The sequence below is a fragment of the Podarcis raffonei genome, chromosome 13 (assembly GCF_027172205.1).
Source record: "Podarcis raffonei isolate rPodRaf1 chromosome 13, rPodRaf1.pri, whole genome shotgun sequence".
In the NCBI taxonomy this organism is placed as follows: domain Eukaryota; kingdom Metazoa; phylum Chordata; class Lepidosauria; order Squamata; family Lacertidae; genus Podarcis; species Podarcis raffonei.
The window spans coordinates 18,111,961-18,133,470 of record NC_070614.1 but is presented as its reverse complement, the minus strand read 5'-3'; the positions used below and the strand labels follow the sequence as shown (position 1 = coordinate 18,133,470).

Below are 21,510 nucleotides of genomic sequence, written 5' to 3'. Positions count from 1 at the left end.
AAGTTACGGAACTGCAGCAACATCTTTGTAGCTTGGACTTCGTTTTGCGCTAAAAGTGGTTGCTGCTTGTAGTTATTTCATTGCAGTGTTTCATCAGTTGGTGTCTTGAGCAGCAACCGCTGGAAACGAAGGGCTAAAAACCAGCGCTGCTCTCCAAAATGATCTGGTCCCTTTTAACTTCGCATTTCAACTGGCTGTCTAAAATCCCTTATTTTGGCTGCTGATCCCTTATTTTCGAGGCTGCTAGTCCCTTATTTTCAAATCTGTAAGTTGACAGCTATGTCTATAAGACGCACCCGACCATAAGACACATCTAGTTTTAGAGGAGAAGAACAAGAAAAAAAATATTCTCTCCCTCGCTGCGCAGTGAAAGCAGTGATCCCTCTTGCTTTTCTGGCTTCTGGGATGGCTGTGCCAAGTCTCTTCAGGCCAGTGGGAGCATTCCTCCCGTTGCCCTGAAGAGGTTTCGCGCAGCTATTCCTGAAGCCAGGAGAGCAAGAGGGATTGGTGCGAAACGATCCCTCTTACTCTCCTGGCTTCAGTGAAAGCTGTGCAGCCTGCATTCGCTCCATAAGACGCACACACATTTCCCCTTACTTTTTAGGAGGGGAAAGGTGCGTCTTAAAGAGCAAAAAATACAGTAGTCAGGAGTGAAGGTCACCACCTTCCCACAGGTGCCCAAGTCCCCTCCCTTCCTGGGTCCCTTCGGAGCAATCTGAGACTACCATGCCTTGCCTGTCTTTGCTCTGTCCTCTTCACACCTCTTTGGGTTCTGGGATGCCATCAAGGAGGGGAGCTGGGCTGGGACTCCCTGGCTTCTTCAGCAGGCGGCCTCTTCTCTGCCTCTTGGCCAGCCTCTGTTTCTGCTTCTGGACTGCTCTCTGCCGCAGGCTCTCCCTGCTCACTAAACCCTGTTACCTCTTCAGCTTCCAACACCTCTCCTGCTCCCAGTCTTCTCCCTCTTCTTCCTCTGACCACACATCATCACCCCATCACCAACCCCCGGGCTCTGGGCCTTCTTCCCTTGGGAGTTCCCTAGCTGGTGCCTCCCACTGCTCCTCTGTATCCAACTATTATATTAATAAGAATTTATTATTTATACCCCACCCATCTGGCTGGGTTTTCCCAGCCGCTCTGGGCAACTCCTAACAGAATATTAAAAACACAATAAAACATCAGACATTAAAAACTTCCCTAAACAGGCCTGCCTTCAAATGTCTTCTAAAAGTCAGATAGTTGATTATTTCCTTGACATCTGGTGGGAGGGCTTTCCACAGGCGGGCGCCACCACTGAGAAGGCCCTCTGCCTGATTCCCCGTAACCCCACTTCTCGCAGTGAGGGAACCGCCAGAAGGCCGTCAGAGCTGGACCTCAGTGTCTGGGCTGAACAATGGGGGTGGAGACGCTCCTTCGGGTATACTGGGCTGAGGCTGTTTAGGGCAGGCATAGGAAAACTTGGCCCTTCAGATGTTTTGGGACTACAACTCCCATCACCCCTAGCTAACAGGACCAGTGGTCAGGGATGGTGGGAGTTGTAGTCTCAAAATAACTGGAGAGCCAAGTTTGCCTATGCCTGCTTTAAAGGTCAGCACCAACACTTTGAATTGTTCCCGGAAACGTACTGGGAGCCAATGTAGGTCTTTCAGGACCGGTGTTATATGGTCTTGGCAGCCACTCCCAGTCACCAGTCTAGCTGCCACATTCTGGATTAAAAGTCCCTGGCACCTTCCTTCATTTGCTCCCTGTTTTTCCCTCCTTCTGCAGGGTTTGTTCCCAGCACTTTATCCCAGGACAGTCCCTTCTGCCCCTTACTGCCCTCTGGATGCCAACCACTCTGCCTTCTTCTTGGTGGACAACGGGACGCAGGGCAGGGTGGGTGGCGAGGCCTCCTTCCGTGCCCGCCTGGAACGCTACATTGCCCAGCAGAAAGTGGGAGCTGGCGGTAAGGCACTTTCCTCATTCGCAAGGATTGCATTTCCTTGGCTCACCTTGGGGCGGGTGGCAACTTCCGCTGCCTCAAAAGAGGAATTGCATCAGGAGGAGAGACCAAGTTTATTTCTTTCAAGAAAAGGAATTTAACGTTTGCATATGATGCTGTATTTGTACAGTTGCAGATTTAGAGGTGATTTCTGTAATTTAAATTTAAATTCATAGGTAGTCCATCTGAAAAAATAAACCGAGAATTGAATTTGTATCAAAATGGGAGGCCTTCAGAACACATCTTAAACACAATTATACCATGTTAAAATCTGTAGTAGCTTTTGAGTGATCCCAGCAGTTTTCATTAATTGCTTATATAACGCTAAACATTTATAAATTGTGAAAATATTAACATAAAAAATAGTATTGTGATATGGCAGTAAATTTATGTAAAAAGAATTAAGGAATAAATGGGAAGTCGGGTATAAAAGATAATGAGATTTTTTTACTTTTATTGTAGCATGAAATTGTAATCATAAATTGTTGTCAAATTTTTTATCTTAATAACAGATTGTGGAAATTTAATTTTCTTTCCTTTTCCCTCCCCTCTTAAGTTGTACCCCCTTTTCAGTATTGTTCCCTTTTTTTGTATGTAGTAAGCATGGAAATAAAATTAAATTTAAAAAAACAAAACAAAATAAATTTAAATTCAAATACAATACATTGGGATGTGTGTGATGCTGGTCCTACTCAGAGCAGACCAATTGAAATTCTGTTTAATAATAATAATAATAATAATAATAATAATAATTTATTATTTATACCCCACCCATCTGGCTGGGTTTCCCCAGCCACTCTGGGCGGCTTCCAACAGAAGATTAAAAATACATTAAAACACCAGTCATTAAAAACTTCCCTAAACAGGGCTGCCTTCAGATGTCTTCTAAACGTCAGATAGTTTATTCAGGTTCCTGCCCCAGGTGTCCTCAGCTGCACCGCTTATTACTGCTGCTTCTGTTTTATGTTAGCCTAGCGACAGCAGCAGTGAGCTTCCTCAGAGACACAAACCTTTGCAGAGGGAAAGCCCTCGTATTGCTTAAATGAGCCAAGCGGTGCCAGACCTGGTGGTGGGAGGGTTTGGTGCAGTGCCCCCTTAGGAAAAGGGCCTGTCTCACACATCCCTGGGGGTGAGGCCTGATTTTTCTCCAACTTGGCAAACCTGTTCTGTATCCCTTCAGCCCATAAATGACGGAATGTTTTCTCGAGCAAACTACTTCATCAGCTCAGGAGAAGGCTGAAGATTAGGAGGACCTTACTCTCTAACGTCAAAGTTTCTACACGGAGGATGTTGTTTTTTGTATTGGAGGAATATTCAGTTTGTTTCCCCCCCCCCATCTGTTGTTTGAAATAGCAGCGTTCAGGCACAGTATTGCCACCTTAGCGAGGCCAGAGTTTGCTGCCTCATTAACTAATACAGTGGTACCTCGGTTGTCGAACATAATCCCTTCCAGAAGACTGTTCGACTTCCGAAACGTTCGACAACTGAGGCGCAATGGGCTGCCGGCAAAGGGAATGGAGAAAATTGAGAAACGCGCCTCAGAAGCCGTTCGACTTCCGAGGCACGTTTGAAAACGGAAGCATTCACTTCTGGGTTTTCGGCATTCGAAAACCGAAACGTTTGGCTTCTGAGACGCTCGAAAACCGAGGTACCACTGTATGCATTTACAGTGGATGCTCGGGTCGCGAATGTGATCCATGTGGGATGCACGTTTGCAACTGGCATCTGCGCACACGCGGGTTGTGATTTAGTGCTTCTGCGCATGCGTGACCACCAAAACCCGGAAGTAACCCGTTCCGGTATAGTGGTACCTCAGGTTAAGTACTTAATTCTTCCTGGAGGTCCGTAATTAACCTGAAACTGTTCTTAACCTGAAGCACCACTTTAGCTAATGGGGCCTCCCGCTGCCGCAGTGCCTCCGGAGCCTGATTTCTGTTCTCATCCTGAAGCAAAGTTCTTAACCCGAAGCACTATTTCTGGGTTAGCAGAGTCTGTAACCTGAAGCGTATGTAACCCGAGGTACCACTGTACTTCTGGGTTTTGGCGGGTCCGTAACCCGAAAAAACGCAACCTGAAGCATCTGTAACCCGAGGTACGCCTGTACCCGGAATTCTGTGGCTGCTACACTTCCAGACCCCTGGCCAGCTTCCCTCATGATAGATTTCTGTCCTGGTATCCCAAAATATTGGTTCCTTGTTTTGCCTTACATCATTAGGTTTCTCTTGTGTAATTTCCTTATGTCACTGCTGCTGCCTGCAGGTGCTGGGAGTATTGAGATTCCTGTGTTGCTGCTTCTCATCAGCGGGGACTCGGCTATGTTCAAGGTAATGGGCGTGAGAGCTTGTGAAGGGAAGTGGGACGGGGGGAGGGTTGCATACCCCTCAACTGTCCTGGGAAAAGCAGGACACTCTGCTTTTTTGCACGAGAGCATGGCAGCCATTTTGGGTGCTGTGATATTGCATTTGGGGGGGGGAACCTTTTGGGAAAGACCGGAGTCTCACACGGGATCACGTGACTCGCCCGGGAGCGTGGCCCTCAAGCTGTATCCTGGCTATTGGCTATTGGCTATTGGCCTGGACCTGTTGGAGGGTATGGGCTTACGGGAGACACCCAGTCCTAAAAGAAAGAGCTGTTGGGAAGGAGAGACGCAGATGAAGTGGTCTCTGTGAACGTGGTAAAAGGGGCAGTAGGAAGTGAGGTGGACAGACTCGAGGTTAACCAGATCTACAGTGGAAACCCGGTTGTCGAACATAATCCGTTCCGGAAGACTGTTCGGCTTCCGAAATGTTCGACAACTGAGGCGCAAAGGGAGAATGTCAATTTCAATGGTGAAAATAGAAAAACACGCCGCGGAAGCCGTTCAACTTCTGAGGCGCGTTCAAAAACAGAAGCAATTGCTTATGGGTTTTTGGTGTTCGAAAACCAAAACGTTCGGCTTCTAAGATGCTCAAAAACTGAGGTTCTATTGCATTTTTGCATTTTTTATTTTTTTACTAGAACCTCAGGATCTACAAGCCAGGAGCAAAAGACATAGCTGAAATTTAAAAACCAACCAACCAAGGTGCCTCTGAGCACATTCTGGCTTTAAGAATTTGTTTTCTGTGCAATGACTGAACTGAACTCACAATCCTTTCATGTCAAAGTCCACTTCCAGTTAGCTTTTTCCGGATGCATGCATTTAAAGTGTGTTCTAAAGCACACACCTCTTTGAGGAATCCTGGGAACTATAGTTTGTTATGGGTGCTGAGAACTGTAGCTATGTGTACAGTTCCCAGGATTCTTGTGAGGGTGCCCCTCAAATGTACAAGGTGCATGGAGCCTTCATTTCAGCAGCATAATGTAGGCACAAAAGTTGTTCTATTGTTAAACAAATGGGAGCCAGAAACCCTTGGCAACGTGCTGCAAATCACCCTTTGTGTATTGATATACACATTTGAGGGGGACGACGACTGGTGCCAAAATGTGCATAAAGAAGCATATAACGATAATAACGTCAAAAAATTCATGAAACCAAAATATATTAGGCAAAATTGCATATGAACATGTGTCTATCAGGAAGTCTTTGAAATAAATCACAAGCTGATGTGGTACACTGAAGTCAAGATTGGAAATAATAATAATAATAATAATAATAATAATAATAATAATAATAATAATTGTATACAGTCATACCTTGGATGATGAACATCTTGTGAGTCAAACGTTTTGGCTCCCAAATGCCACAAACCCGGAAGTGAGTGTTCAGGCTTGTGAACGTTCTTTGGAAGCCAAACTTCCGAAGCAGCTTCCGATTGGCTGCAGGAAGCTCCTGCAACCAATCGGAAGCCATGCCTTGGTTGTCGAACGTTTTTGGAAGCCAAACAGACTTCTGGAACGGATTCCGTTTGAGAACCAAGGTACGACCGTACTGCCTTATATTTGCAGGTTTCAGGGCAGTTCACAGCATAAAATCACAGCATAAAAGCACAAAATACATACCATATTGGCCTGAATATAAGCCACACCGGAATAAAAGATGCACTTTTAAAATTGGAGGAGGGAGGAAAGAAAAACTACCTGAATATAAGCCGCTCCATTCCTCGCTGCTCCTGGCTGCATATGGGGGGGGGGAGCCGCATTGCGTTGCTGACGGCCTTTCTCCTTCCTTGCTCTCTCTCCCTTCCCGGCCTTGGGGGAGAGGATGGGGGGACTATATACAGGGCAGGCCCCTCTTTGCCACGCTCCTGGCGTTGTTTGCCCCATGCTCTTGGCTGCATACTGTAAGGTCACGAATATAAGCCGCACTTTAACTTTTCATGGTCAGAATTTGCGGGGGGAAAGTGTGGCTTATATTCAGGCCAGAACGGTAATGAAAATAAAACAAGAACGGAGAAAACAGAAAGAACCTGAAATATCCCTAGTGCCCACCATTTCGCAGCCCCTGGCTTCGTAGGTTCCCGAGGGGCTCACCTTTTGTCCTGTTCTTTCTCTCAGCGCGTCTCTGATGCGGTCCATGCCTCCATCCCTTGCCTGCTCTTGGCAGGAACCGGAGGAGCAGCTGACTGCTTAGCTGGGTTGCTGCAGGAGACACAGCCTGGAGAGCCCATGAAGGCCCTGGCGATGAAAAAGATGCAGGGGAAGTTCCCGGCCGATGAACTGGAGGACTTGGCAGAGGAGGTAGGATCCAGAACTGCAACTCCCTGACCCCCTTCACAACTTATTCTTTCTCCATGGGCTTCCCAGAGCTCACATTCCTTCCTATGGGGTTTTGAGACTTCCCATTACCAGTCCTCAGGGTCGTGGGCACTTGAAAATCTCTCTCTGGGGTGTTGTAAACAAAAATTTGCCCTTTGGGGTATCCAAGAGCCGATATAGAGTCCTTACATAGGTTCCCTATTGGTAGGAGAAAACAACAGAGGCCAACCAGAGAATATTGAGAAGCAAAGCAACTAGTAAGCTTGATCTTTATTGATCTGTTGCCACAGGGTGCTCCCCTCACACGCAGGAGAGGAGGAGGACCCAGAAAAATGGCGTGCAAAGCCTTATAAAGACTTTTGAAATTGCCACCCTGTAGATCAAGACCACCCCCAGAAACATCATACATACATCACAGAAGGGGTGTAACCTAAGACCACCCCTCAGATACATCACACCTACATCACAGAAAAGGCGGTCTAAAACAGAAATTTGAATATTGTTTTTCTCCTGTTGTTGTTTATCTCCTGTCTGGCAGGTTACTTGATTGGATTGCCTGGGGAGCCTGGCCATTCTTTTGTAGTGATAAATACTTAGTTCCTGGGCCAGGTCACAGGCTCACACCCTATTCATATCTTAAATGTGACCTTAAGACAGGATTTGTGAGGAAAGAGACAATGGGGAGGTTTCCCACTTTGAACATTTGGTCAGTTTAGGAATCAAAATGGTTCCAGGTTGGCCTTCCTGTGCCGATTACGTATGTGCTTGGTTGGTACACTTATGAACATTACCATATATCTAAGACCATAAAATTCCTATCACAGGGCACTTGAAAATCTCTCTCTGGGGAAGGGAATCTTGTTTTCTCTCATAGATCTCCAAGACAATGCTTCTTTTCCCCCCCCTCCACAGGTGGAGCAAATTGGGGCTCTAAGGGAACTGGTCACCGTCTATTCAGACCAGGAGGGTCTCGAGGAGTTTGAGACTGTCCTTCTCCAAGCGCTGGTGAAAGGTGAATACCCAACCGCAGATAACTCTGGCTGATCCGTGGCTTTGGGGTTTACCACCCCAATCAACCTCTTCTCACGTTGGATATTTCTTAAATATAAAAGTGGGCTGTAGAAGTTTTATACAAACTCCTTTCCAGTCAATGGTTCCTTCTAACTTTCAGTCCTGAGCTCTGAAAAATAACCCAGTCATGGAAGTTAGCTACCATTCCAGAAAGTCCTTCGCCCAGTGGTTGAGGGAAATTCTGAGGTGGCACCAACATCATAAAGAAGGAACCTCCAGATGTGGTGTCTGTCTGGCCCTTGCAATATTTTAAAAGTTAATATGGGCTGGATATGAACCACAAAAGGAAGTCAACCAGGACTGAGATTTGCCAAACATTCCCAACTTGCATTTAATTGTTAGAGGGTTGTAGCCAACTAAGTTCTACTTAGAGTTAGCCCAATTAATGAACCTAAGTTGACCGTGTCCATAAGCTGTAATAGGTTTACCCTGAGTTGGACTAGCATTGATGACACGCCAACCCTAAATGTTGCTTTCAATATAGAAATCAAATAATTAAAATGAATACAAAAATAGGATGATGCATTGCAAAGCAACGTTATAGTGACATAGCATCGATCATTATATCAATGTAAGTCACAAAAGTACCCAAAATGTCCCATATACATTTTGATCAGATCTGTTAAAACAGTTTAAGAATCTATCCCAATTCTTTTTTTTTTAAGGTTTCTAATTTTTCTTTCCACCCCATTGTCTTATTTCATATTACTGTATATAGTTTGGGGTTCAATTTCTGTAGCTAATCCAAGCAAAGTAACCCTGGTGTTTCATTTCAAAACTAAGTCTTTCCCATAACGGTCTCCTCCTTGCAAAGATCTCATCTCCCTTTTCTGAGAATTTATCCTCTCCGTTCTAAGGATTCCCTTCTCCTCGCACCCACCACCCTCTCCCCATTTACGGTGCTGCAGAGGGAGACAGGGGAAGCCAAGGCTAAGGACGTCTCTCCTTCTGCCCTTATTTCAGCCTGTAAACAATCGCGCGAAGCCACCTGCTACCTGGATGAGCTGCACCTGGCTGTGGCCTGGAACCGTGTGGACATTGCTAGCACCGAGCTGTTCCGTGGGGATGTTGACTGGGAGGTAAGTCAGCAGGGAAAGAGGCGAGAGGATGAAAGCAAAGGCAGAGAAGACATGGAGGAGGGGACTTTTGGGGAACAGCAAGGAGGTCAGGTGCAGACTAGGACTGGGTGATATATCAATATGTTATAAGAAAAATATTGCTCCCTTTCCCTTATGGGGTATCTAAGAGCCCGTATAGAGTCCTTAAGTAGGTTCTCTATCGGTAGGAGAAAATAACAGAGGCCAACCAGAGGCCTCGGTCCTGTATACCGGAAGGAGCGTCTCCACCCCCATCGTTCAGCCCGGACACTGAGGTCCAGCGCCGAGGGCCTTCTGGCAGTTCCCTCATTGTGAGAAGCGAGGTTACAGGGAACCAGACAGAGGGCCTTCTCGGTAGCGACACCCATCCTGTGGAACACTCTCCCTTCAGATGTGAAGGAACTAAGCATCTATCCTATCTTTAAAAGACATCTGAAGGCAGCCCTGTTCAGGGAAGTTTTTAATATTTAACGCTGTAGTGTTTTTAACACTTGATTGGGAGCTGCCCAGAGTGGCTGGGGAAACTCAGCCAGATGGGCAGGGTATAAGTAATAAATTATTATTATTATAATAATAATATTGAGAAGCAAAGCAGCTAGTAAGCCTGATCTTTATTAAACTGTTGCAACAGGGTCCCCCGCTCACCCCACGGAGGGAGGGAGGAGAGGAACCCAGAATATTAGTATGCAAGCTCTTATATAGACTTTTGAAATTGCCCACCCTGTAGCTCAAGAGCACCCCCCAAAACATCATACATACATCACAGAAAGAGGTGGTCCCCAGCAGAAATTTGAGTGTGTGGCTTCTCTCCTGTCTGCCAGGATACCTGATAATGCCTTATCTGATTGCCTTTTCTGGGTAGCCTGGCCATTCCTTTGAGGTGGTAAATACTTAGTTCCTGAATCTCTTACACATATTAATAGTGTGCTCAGCTTAACAGATACTTGCCAGACTGTATTTACAGGGAGGTGTAAGCCCCTACAGTCCAAAGACAATTGGAAAGCTTTCCCCATTTCCTTCCTCCTTGCAGAGAAACATTTGAGGTCAATTTGGGAGAGTCAAAATGGCTTCAGGATTGCTCTCCTGTGCTATTTCAGACACGTGGTTTATATACTTATGTATGTGTTTGCCTTGTACATTTATGAACATTTATTATATATATATATAGGACCTTAGAGTTCCTATAACAATTATATCATCCAAAACCAGTTTGAAGTCCATATCCTGATGTCGGGTTGCATAATTTTTGACCTGACAATATATTGTGAATTACCGTATTTTTTGCACCATAACACTCACTTTTTTCCTCCTAGAAAGTAAGGGGAAATGTCTGTGCGTGTTATGGAGCGAATGTCTGCGGGTGGTATGCTGTGTAAAAGGTAAAGGTAAAGGACAATGGCAAATGGCAATGTGTGGACAATATAGATAGATAGATAGATAGATAGATAGATAGATAGATAGATAGATGATAGATAGATAGACAGACAGACAGACACACAAACCCACACACACACAGTGGTACCTCAGGTTACAAACACTTCGGGTTAAAGACTCTGCTAACCCGGAAGTACCTTGCGTTAAGAACTTTACCTCAGAATGAGAACAGAAATCGCATGCCGGCTGCAGCAGGAGGCCCCATTAGCTAAAGTGGTACTTCAGGTTAAGAACGGACCTCTGGAACGAATTAAGTTTGTAACCAGAGGTACCAGTTTGTGTGTGTGTGTGTGTGTGTGTGTGTGTGTGTGTGTGTGTGTGTGTATGACTAGCAGGATGCACATGACCAACAGGAGTCTCCCATCAGTTATTCTCATGGGGTTTATCTTCCCATCCCCTTTTACTGCCATCCCTTCTCTCTTCTGCAGCCTAGCCTTCTGATGGACCCGATGCATGACGCTTTGGTGGGCGACCGTCCGGCCTTGGTGCGCCTCTTTGTGGAGAACGGACTGGACATTGGGCAGTTCCTGACGTGGGGGAAGCTGGAGCAGCTCTACGCAGGGACCCCGAGTGGCACGCTTCTGCATCAGCTGCTGGAGCGGCGCCAAGTCGCAGGCCCTGAGCCCGCCTCACCTGCTGAATACTTGCTGCTGGATCGGTCGCTGCCTGAGTACCAGTTGCCCCAGGTGGCTCACATCCTCCATGACCTGCTGGGGGATGTCTGTGCTCCCTTTTATGACGGATTGCACCCTGCCAGAGGGACAGGGGTAGGTGAACCAGGCCAAAGGCCCATCTTGCAATGAAGTTCCCCTTCTAATGTGCACATTTTGCAAACTGATAAATATTTTTTTGAATGCTGTTTTTCCTAATGTGTGCATTTTATGCATGCTTTCCCTTAATATATTGATACATGCCATCCCAATCTCCAGGTTGCCAGGTGCGCTTATCAGGGTCTGCCTTTCCCTTTGGAACAAAGAGGCACAGTGGATATTGTGGGATATTTATAGGGTTGCCACCTTTGTTCTGGCAAAATACAAGGCAGGGCAGGGCTGGGGTTTTTGTTTTTTCCCCATCTTGTGTTGAAGTGACTTCAAAGCAATCCATTACAATCTATTGCAGCCTAACAGAATGTCCCTCTTGAATTTGTCACACACACACGAATTTGTAAATATGTCTGTGCTTGGCTATCTAGAGCTTAAATATATGATTTTTCACAACCCCTTTCAAGCATATGTATTTGGAGAGGATCCCTAACTTGGAACACACACACACACACACACACACACGAGAGAGAGAGAGAGAGAGAGAGAGAGAGAGAGAGAGAGAGAGAGAAAGAAGAGAAGAGAAGAGAAGAGAAGAGAAGAGAAGAGGAAGAGTTTGGACTTGATATCCTGCCTTTCACTCCCCTTAAGGAGTCTCAAAGCGGCTAACAATCTCCTTTCCCTTCCTCCCCCACAACAAACACTCTGTGAGGTGAGTGGGGCTGAGAGACTTCAAGAAGTGTGACTAGACCAAGATCACCCAGCAGCTGCATGTGGAGGAGCGGGGAAGCGAACCCGGTTCACCAGATTACAAGTCCACCACTCTTAACCACTACACCACACTGGTGTAGTGTAGAGAGAGAGAGAGAACTGTATCCATACAGGACGTAGCATTTTACACTGAAATGTAGCACAATCCTGTTTTATACAGGACAGGTGGCAACCCTATTATCTTTATGATATGTAGTTTATTTACACATATATACAACGTGAGCTGAGATGGAGAGAGTCCACAGCATTCACTACCCGAGAGGGTTCCGTTCCTTCCATTGCTGCACCCTCAGATTCCAAGAGACCCCAGGCATAATGTCTGACCATCTCTGCAGCATAAAACAAACTGTCTGCCTCGTTCTCTGCCCCCACCTTCCAGCTTGCAAAGGGGACACTTTTTTCCTGTTCGCTTACCTCATCGCCCCCTGCAATTCTGCCTCACCCTCTTGAAACTCTGGTCTTTTTTGTCTCTGCTAACTATCCCTCACCCCAGGCAGTGGTTTCCCCCATTTTCTGGTCCTGAGAGTCTCTGTGGCGGGGTAGGAGAGCTGGGGGGGGGGGAGTTCACATCTGGCAACTGATGCACCCCTTTGGTTTCAGATAAGACATGGGTAAAGGTAAAGGGACCCCTGACCATTAGGTCCAGTCGTGGCCGACTCTGGGGTTGCGGCGCTCATCTCGCTTTATTGGCCATGGGAGCTGGTGTACAGCTTCCGGGTCATGTGGCCAGCATGACTAAGCCACTTCTGGCGAACCAGAGCACCGCACGGAAACGCCATTTACCTTCCCGCCGGAGCGGTACCTATTTATCTACTTGCACTTTGACGTGCTTTCAAACTGCTAGGTTGGCAGGAACAGGGACCGAGCAACGGGAGCTGACCCCGTCGCGGGGATTCGAATCACCGCCCTTCTGATCGGCAAGTCCTAGGTGCTGTGGTTTAACCCACAGCGCCACCCGCGTCCCTTCAAGACATGGGTAGATGAGTCTAAAAAGCATGGGACACAAATTTTCACAGCCCTCTAGCAGCTACAGTGTCTCATTTACCAGAAGCAACATGTACACATTAAGGCAATGTTCACCTGGTCACCAAAATAATTTGTTTTGGATTTTCGTGTCCTCGGTAAAATTTTGGAAAGTTGCTGAGTCTAAAGTTGGAGGATGATAGATTCTGGGCAACTGCTGAATATCAACTGAAGATCTAAGCTAAGTGTGAGCATTTTCTGTCTCTTGCTAATTGTGCCTCTCTCTCCTCTCCCAAGAGCAAAGGATCATTACTCAACGGAGACCCCATGTACCGCTCCAAACTTTCGCCAAACCCTTGGACTGACCTCTTCATATGGGCTGTGTTGCTGAACCGCAGAGAGATGGCCATGTACTTCTGGGAAATGGTGTGTATGATGACTATTATTAATATAGTTAACACTGAGGTCCAGCTCCGAGGGCCTTCGGGCGGTTCCCTCACTGCGAGAAGTGAAGCTACAGGGAACCAGGCAGAGGGCCTTCTTGGTGGTGGCGCCCGCCCTGTGGAACTCCCTCCCACCAGATATCAAGGAAATAAACAACTATCTGACTTTTAGAAGACATCTGAAGGCAGCCCTGTTTAGGGAAGTTTTTAATGTTTTATCGTGTTTATAATATTCTGTTGAGGGACACAGGTGGCGCTGTGGTCTAAACCACAGAGCCTAGGACTTGCTGATCAGAAGGTCGGCGGTTCAAATCTCCATGACGGGGTGAGCTCCCGTTGCTCGGTCTTCTCCTCCCAACCTAGCAGTTCGAAAGCACATCAAAATGCAAGTAGATAAATAGATACCGCTCCGGCGAGAAGGTAAACGGCGTTTCCATGCGCTGCTCTCGTTTGCCAGAAGCGGCTTAGTCATGCTGGCCACATGACCAGGAAGCTGTACGCCGGCTCCCTCGGCCAATAAAGCGAGATGAGCACTGCAACCCCAGAGTCGGCCACGACTGGACCTAATGGTCAGGGGTCCCTTTACCTTTAATATTCTGTTGGGAGCCACCCAGAGTAGCTGGGGAAACCCAACCAGATGGGTGGGGTATAAATGAAAAAAATAACATTTTTATTATTGTATTATTATATAGCAACCTCAATGTGACAGAGCTAACAAACAAATAGATAGGCTCCTGTATGAGGTTCATAATGGGAGAAACCAAGGACCCAGAGTTAAAATAGGAAGGAACCAGCTGGAAAAGCACAGCAACCAGGCAATGCTTTTGCCACATCTGGATACAATGAGAATATTTCCCCCTCCTGGCTCTCAGCTGCCTGTAGCTTTTTTGGAGGGCTGTTTCCTTGCCTCTGTCTCCATTGATGGCCACCCTTTCCTCTCTCCCTTAGGCACCCGACGCTGTGGCTGGGGCTTTGGCAGCAGCACGGATTCTCCGAGAGCTTTCACACCTAGAGCAGGAGGCTGAGGAAGAGGCAGCCATGAAGGACCTCGCCATGCGCTTTGAGAACTTGGCCATTGGTGCGGACATGCTGAGGACATGGAGGCTGGGGTGGGAAAGAGGGACCTGAGAGGAACGGTCTGGAAGGGAAGGCTAGCTGTTTGCAGTCAACGACCGCGAAGCTGCCTGAATTCTTTCCGGTTCAGACTCCAGGGAAACTTGATTTCTAAAGAGCGTTTAGGTCGCTTCCTGTTTCGAACCAAGGAACCCGTCGCCCTCCAGGTACTGATGAACTGCAGCTCCCATCATCCCTCACCGTTTGCCATGCTTGCTGTGGCTGATGGGAGTTGTAGTTCAGCGACATCTGGTGGGCCAAAGGCTGTCCACACTTGAACGTCGCCATTGGATAGCAGAGGGGGTGGAGGAAAGAATTTTTGCACTGTCACAAGAGTGATATGCCAGTGTTAAGACTTCTGCATCGATAACGGCTATTATAAACGAACGTGGTTTGTGGGATGTGTTGGAAATTCCTTGACATTGTAAGTAAGCCCCTCCTCCTCACTGTCTTCTCTCCCACCCCAACTCCAGGTGTATTTGGGGAATGTTACCGAAATGGGGAGCCCCGGGCCTACAAACTGCTGGTGCGCCGCTCTGAACTCTGGGGAGGAGCCACTGTCCTCCAGCTCGCTCACCAGGCTGACGCCCGCCTGTTTTTTGCACATGATGGTGTGCAGGTATGGTTGTGTTCTTGCTTGAGGGTCTGCTACAGCGCTGCTGAATCCTCTTTCCCTTTAAGAGTTTTGTGAAGCAGCTAACGTTTAGCACAGGCCCAGGCAAACTCGGCCCTCCAGATGTTTTGGGACCACAACTCCCATGATCCCCAGCTAACAGGACCAGTGGTCAGGGATGATGGGAATTGTAGTCCCAAAACATCTGGAGGGCTGAGTTTGCCTATGCCTGGTTTAGCAGGACCAACAGCAACCCCTATAGTGCGGGAAGCTGTGTCGGGTCCTTACAAATGCGGGACGGGTGTTTTGTGGCACCGGTAGCTGTGCCAGTTCTGCCAATCAAAGCTGAGTGGGCACATGTGGGGTACGATGATCTTGTAGGTAAACTGGCCCCGCATTGTTAAGGCTTGGGAGGTTGAGTGGTCCCAACCCCTCCTAATTCTTTTCCGTGCTCTCCCCACAGTCCCTGCTCACCCAGAATTGGTGGGGAGAGATGGACCGAGGCACCGCTGTCTGGAAGCTTCTCCTGACTTTCTTCTGCCCCCCTCTCATCTTTACCGACCTCATCAAGTACAGGTGGGTGAATCCTGTCTGAAACTAAAATGGCTGCCAAAAGACTGTTGTGGTTGTTGCAGGCCACCCCAGTCTCTGAGCAGTGCAAGTTTCTCGGGCTTCTAGGCTATTACTCAGGGCTCGGTTTCCTCTGGAATGAGGGACAGCAGAGACTGTGGTGTCTTTATGATATATGGCTTATTTACACATACAGTCATATCTCTTGTTACGTTTGCTTCAGGTTAAATCTCGTCAGGTTGTGTCCCACGGCGACCCAGAAGTACCGGAAAGGGTTACTTCCGGGTTTCGCCGCTTGCGCATGCGCAGACGCTCAAAATGACACCACGTGCATGCGCAGAAGCGGTAAATCGTGACCCGCGCATGCACAGACGCGGGTTGCATTCTGCTCATGTTGTGAACGGGCTTCCGGAACGGATTCCGTTCGCAACCAGAGGTACCACTATATACACAATGTGAGGCTACGATGGAGGAGCTCACAGCATTAACTCCCTAGAAGGCCTTGCTTCTCTGGGAGCAGCAGACTTGGATTCAGGCAGAAGTCAGGACCATGCCTTGATGCTAACCATGCTTGCTCCGAACCTGAGCGTGGCTTCCTCTTTCGACAGAGCCATGGATGAGGACCTGCGCCAAGCTGAGGTGGACAGCCTTGACACGGATGTGAAAAGTACCATCGGAGACATGCTGTTTGAGTAGGGGGAACGGTCATGTCCTTGGGAAGGTGTGGGGAGCGGGGAGGGGAGACCCTAACTTTCAGCACTGCTGCCACAAAGGAGCCTGAAGGCTGGATTCCTTGAATAACCTGCAACCCTCCATATGCTATTGGTCTATAGGTTTCCTCAGGCCCTGCCAGCATCATCCGTGGTCAGGGATGTTAAGAGGGTTCCCCGTCTCTGATTTAGCGATATTCCAGGTCCCCTCCCCAGCATAGTCTGCCATAGCCAAAGGATTTCTCTGGGGCTTGGTGCATTTTAAAATTATTATTACCGTATGTTTTGCTCTATAAGACTCACTTTTTCCCTCCTAAAAAGTAAGGGGAAATGTGTGTGTGTGCGTCTTATGGAGCGAATGCAGGCTGTGCAGCTATCCCAGAAGCCAGAACAGCAAGAGGGATCACTGCTTTCACTGCGCAGCGATCCCTCTTGTTGTTCTGGCTTCTGGGATTCAGAATATTTTTTTTCCTTGTTTTCCTCCTCCAAAAACTAGGTGCATCTTATGGTCTGGTGTGTCTTATAGAGCGAAAAATACGGTACTTTTTAGCACACACTGACCCGGGGCTTTTAAACACAGCTGCAGGCATGCCAGAAGGATAGGAAGCTTGGTTAGAATCAGGCCACTTTTATCTCTCTATTCCTGAAGAAAGGGTCAGAAGGAGAGACATTCCAGATTGGGGCGCAAGGGTGAATATATGAATTGGTTAGAAGAAGAAGAAGAGTTTGGATTTGATATCCCGCTTTATCACTACCCTAAGGAGTCTCAAAGCAGCAAACATTCTCCTTTCGCTTCCTCCCTCACAACAAACACTCTGTGAGGTGAGTGAGGCTGAGAGACTTCAGAGAAGTGTGACTGGCCCAAGGTCACCCAGCAGCTGCATGTGGAGGAGCGGGGAAGCGAACCCGGTTCACCAGATTACGAGTCCACCACTCTTAAACACTGCACCATAATCAGTTTAAAATATATTACAGTGGAACCTCGGTTTTCAAACGTAATCCGTTCCAAAAGTCCATTCGACTTCCGAAATGTTCGAAAACCGAGGATCAAAGGGCTGGCTGCAAAGTCAATGGGTAAAAATGAAAAACACGCCTCGGAAGCAGTTCGAGGTGCGGTCATAAACGGAAGCATTCACTTCTGTGTTTTCGGCGTTCGGCTTCCAAATCATTCGGCAGCTGAGACGTTTGAAAACCGAGGTTTGACTCTACCTAGCTTGCTGAATTAGGGATTGTGGATGTCGTGTGTGTGTGTGCATTTGTGAGCGTGTGTAAAACAGGCACACATAAAAACTGCAGGTGGTAAACACCACCTTAAGAGGCCTTCTCCCTTTTCTCAAGCAGAGGAAGGAATCACATCTGTACCCTACATTTAAAGCACTCCTATACCAACGGTAACTGCCATGGCTTTCCTCAAAGAATCCTGGGAATTGTAGTTCGTTACGGGTGCTAATTGGAGACTGCCCACAGAACTACAGTTCCCAGCGCAGTCTTTTGGGGGGATGCCATGACTGTTAAAAGTGACTTAAGACCACTTCGAATTATTCTGGGACATATTTGTGTATAATAAAAGCAGTATATTTTTTATTGCTTCTTGTTTCAAGATTAGTAGCTAGGGGAAACCCAGCCAGATGGGCGGGGTATAAATAATAAAATTATTATAATAATTAGTGGTAGTAGTAGTAATAGTAGTTTTTATCCATCTGCAAGCTTAATTGATAGATGAATTGATTAGTTGACCAGAACCCATATGGTGAATCAGCTAAGATTCCTCCAGAAGCTCTGGAGCCAAGTGAGGATTCCCAGGTAAGATCCTCCCTCTATTGTGTGGGCATGTAATCCCTCCCCTACCTGGCCTGGTCTCCTTGGCAACGCTTCCCCCAGGTGGGATTGGACAACTGACTGAGGTAGGCAGAGACCTCCAGGTATCCCACCTGAGGGAAGGCAAAGCCAAGCCTATGCTGATGGAGCCACTCCAGATCTAGGGGCTGCGTGCGTCCACGCAAAGGGCGCCCCCCGTTTTAAGCGGGGAGCAGTCATTACAGTCAAACCTTGGTTCCCAGACGGCTTAGTTGCCGAACAAATCGGCTCCCGAACGCCACAAGCCCAGAAGTAAGTGTTCTGGTTTGCGAATGTTTTTCAGAAGCCGAATGTCTGACGCTGCTTCCGCTTGAGCATAGCTGTCAACTTTTCCCTTTTCTTGCGAGGAATCCTATTCGGAATAAGGGAATTTCCCTTAAAAAAAGGAAAACGTTGACAGCTATGCGCTTGAGGGATTCAGACGGGCTCCCAGAACGGATTAAGTTTGAGAACCACTGGATTTGGGTGGCAGCCGTAATTTGATTCTGTCCCACTCATTACCTCCTCTCGTCCTTTCCACGTCTTGCCCTCTCCTAGCAATCCCGATCCTCCCTTCCCTCTTTCCACTCGCCCGTCCTGGCTACGACGGTGGCGTCAGTTCTGGGTGGCTCCGGTGACGGCCTTCCTGGGCAACGTCGTGATGTACCTGCTCTTCCTCTTCCTCTTCTCCTACGTCTTGCTTCTGGATTTCGACCCCCCGCCTCCCAAAGGCCCTTCTGGCACAGAGATTGCTTTGTACATCTGGGTCTTCACGCTGGTCTGCGAGGAGGTGCGCCAAGGCTGTTTCGTGGGCTCGCTCCCCTTGCCGCTGAGGGTACGGCGGTACTTCCAGGACACTTGGAACCAGCTTGACATCACGGCTCTGCTACTCTTCATGCTGGGGCTCGTCTGCAGGTCAGAGGAATTTCTGCACTGGGCAGGAATTATTATATATACACATAATTTTTTAATTAAATTTTCTAAGTTACATTTCAAAATACAGTCGTACCTTGGTTAACGAACGCCTTGCGAGTCAAACGTTTTGGCTCCCAAACACCACAAACCCGGAAGTGAATGTTCCGGTTTGCAAATGTTCGTTTGGAACCCAAATGTCCAGCACAGCTTCCGTGGCTTCCTATTGGCTGCAGGAGCTTCCTGCAGCCAATCGGATGCCGCGCCTTGTTTACCGAACATTTTGGAAGTCGAAGAGACTTGCGGAACAGCTTCCATTCGGCTTCCAAGATACGACTGTATTCATTTAAACAACCTTAAATCAATGACTTCCCTTCTTTTCTTTCTGTGGTTCATTTTGCATGCCATACATCCCTGCATATTTTACATGAACTAAACCATTCAGTAATCCATTGTTACACTGGATTTTATTTACACTGTTGAATTTATCTTAATGCTACCAGTGTTTTTAAATGAACACAATTTTCACCCATATATTCAGTAAACATTTTCCAGTCTTCTTTAAATGTACATTCTTCTTTTTTCTCTTATACTATATGTTAAATCTCCAAGCTGTGTGTATTCCATCGGTTTAAGTTGCCATTCTTCTTTGGTTGGAACCTTGTTCGTTTTCCACTTTGGGGCTAACAAAACACAGGCCGCAGTAGTAACATACATAAACAGTCTTTTTTGACCCCTGGGAATTTCCCTCTGAATTATCCCCAACAAAAAGGACTCTGTTTTTTGGTGCTTTTAAACATATTTTGGTGTTTGGGTGTTTGGTGCTTTTAAACATATTTTTCTATTCATTATATATCATTCCCCAATACTCCTAGAATTAAACAGAAATGATGATGGTGATCATCATCATCACAATCGGTTTATTCTTTGCCTTCCTTCTTTTTGGCTTGCCAATTATTTTTATTGATTTTCCGTAACTTTTAACAAATTGTCGCTAAATTAATACAAATGGAATATAAATTTAAAAGCTGACTTCCCACCCATCCCACAGATGTTCATCCTTCTTCCCTTCCCCCACTGCGGCTCCAAATATATTAGCTATCCCAACTTTCATTTCATTTCAATATTCAATATAGTTAAACATATTTATATTGACAATAATATTCCTTCCGTTCTCCCTGCACATCAGCTGTATGAGTACCAATTTTTGCTAAGGCTGTTATATTTTATTGTAGCCTATCCACAAAATAATCAGGTAGAGTAAACCTCCTTTTTATACATTCTGTCAATTGCCTTCTAAACAACTGTCTCAAGGCGGTTTGCACTGAAGATCATTAAAAACCGTGGGGGTGTAAATATGTACAATTTTTCTGGCAAAGGATGTTTAAGGAGATAACAGAAATCACTGGGTTAAAGCTGACCGAAAGTCCAGAGGTAGCATTATTATCAATTTATGATGGGGTGGAAGCTTTGCAGGCTAGGAAGGAGTTGCTCACAAATTTATTGACAGCTGCATGAATTGTTATAGCCAGGCAGTAGAAGGAGGCAAGCAGAATATAAAATGGAAGAATGGTATAAAGAGGTGTGGGATATAGCTATTAATGATAAATGAACATGTGCCATTAATGCAAGACAAGGAATGATTCTGAGGAGATATGGAGGGTGTTTGTAGAATTTGTACTGTTAAAACAGAAAGGGGTCAAACCATCGCAAAGAGGTGTTGAAATTTTAGGAAGTTGGATAGTTACAATGGAATGGTCTTGGTGATGGGGTCCACATTTTGATTCTTATTTATGTATGAATATTATTTTGTCAAAATAATATAGTAATAATAACAACCGTTAAAAACCCCAAACATATTTAAAGCAATGCAAAAACTATACAAAGTAGACTCTCGCCATGAAGACCCATTTATCCAGCCGAGAATGCCTGTCAGAACAATAATATTTTCAGTTGTTTCTGCAAAGGGCAGATAGTGGCGTTTTTCCCTTTTGAAATGTTGTCCGCCCCCCCCCCAATTGCACCTGGGGCAACTGCCCCTGTGGTTCTACCACTGCTACATCACCGATTGTGAGGTTGGGAATTGACTGGCTCTGGAGAAGGGAAAAGGGATTGTCTTCGGGGAAGGAAACATTCTTTTCATCAGTTTCTTACCCCACTGTACGTCTCTCAGGCTGTTTCCAAAGACATATGAATCTGGACGCACCATTCTCTGCCTGGACTTCATGGTCTTCACCCTTCGTCTCATCCACATCTTTGCTGTCAACAAGCAGCTGGGGCCCAAAATGATCATCGTCGGCAAGATGGTGAGCAGATGCGCGTGCGATTTATGAGGGGTGTTGCAAAAAGTGGGCCTTTTGAGTATGCAAGAGCAGCTGCCCCAAATTGGGATATTAGGATCAGTGCTGGATTTACTTGACATGAGCCAACAGTGTGACACGGCAGCTAAAAAAGCCAATGCAATTCTGGGCTGCATCAATAGGAGTATAGCATCTAGATCAAGGGAAGTAATAGTGCCACTGTATTCTGCTCTGGTCAGACCTCACCTGGAGTACTGTGTCCAG

General features: G+C 46.7%; 1 protein-coding gene across 1 annotated transcript in view; it reads left to right on the top strand.

The window, feature by feature from the left end:
* The window catches only part of TRPM4 (transient receptor potential cation channel subfamily M member 4), a 44,957-nt gene that overhangs the window by 13,332 nt on the left and 10,115 nt on the right, over positions 1-21,510 (top strand). Inside the window, exons 6-18 of the mRNA XM_053362755.1 lie at positions 1,765-1,942; positions 4,238-4,302; positions 6,452-6,634; positions 7,565-7,664; positions 8,687-8,802; positions 10,683-11,021; positions 13,047-13,175; positions 14,141-14,270; positions 14,779-14,924; positions 15,382-15,494; positions 16,097-16,180; positions 18,593-18,949; positions 21,120-21,252. Of these exons, the coding sequence (XP_053218730.1) occupies positions 1,765-1,942; positions 4,238-4,302; positions 6,452-6,634; positions 7,565-7,664; positions 8,687-8,802; positions 10,683-11,021; positions 13,047-13,175; positions 14,141-14,270; positions 14,779-14,924; positions 15,382-15,494; positions 16,097-16,180; positions 18,593-18,949; positions 21,120-21,252 (2,073 nt within the window). The remainder of the gene's footprint in view (positions 1-1,764; positions 1,943-4,237; positions 4,303-6,451; positions 6,635-7,564; positions 7,665-8,686; positions 8,803-10,682; positions 11,022-13,046; positions 13,176-14,140; positions 14,271-14,778; positions 14,925-15,381; positions 15,495-16,096; positions 16,181-18,592; positions 18,950-21,119; positions 21,253-21,510) is intronic.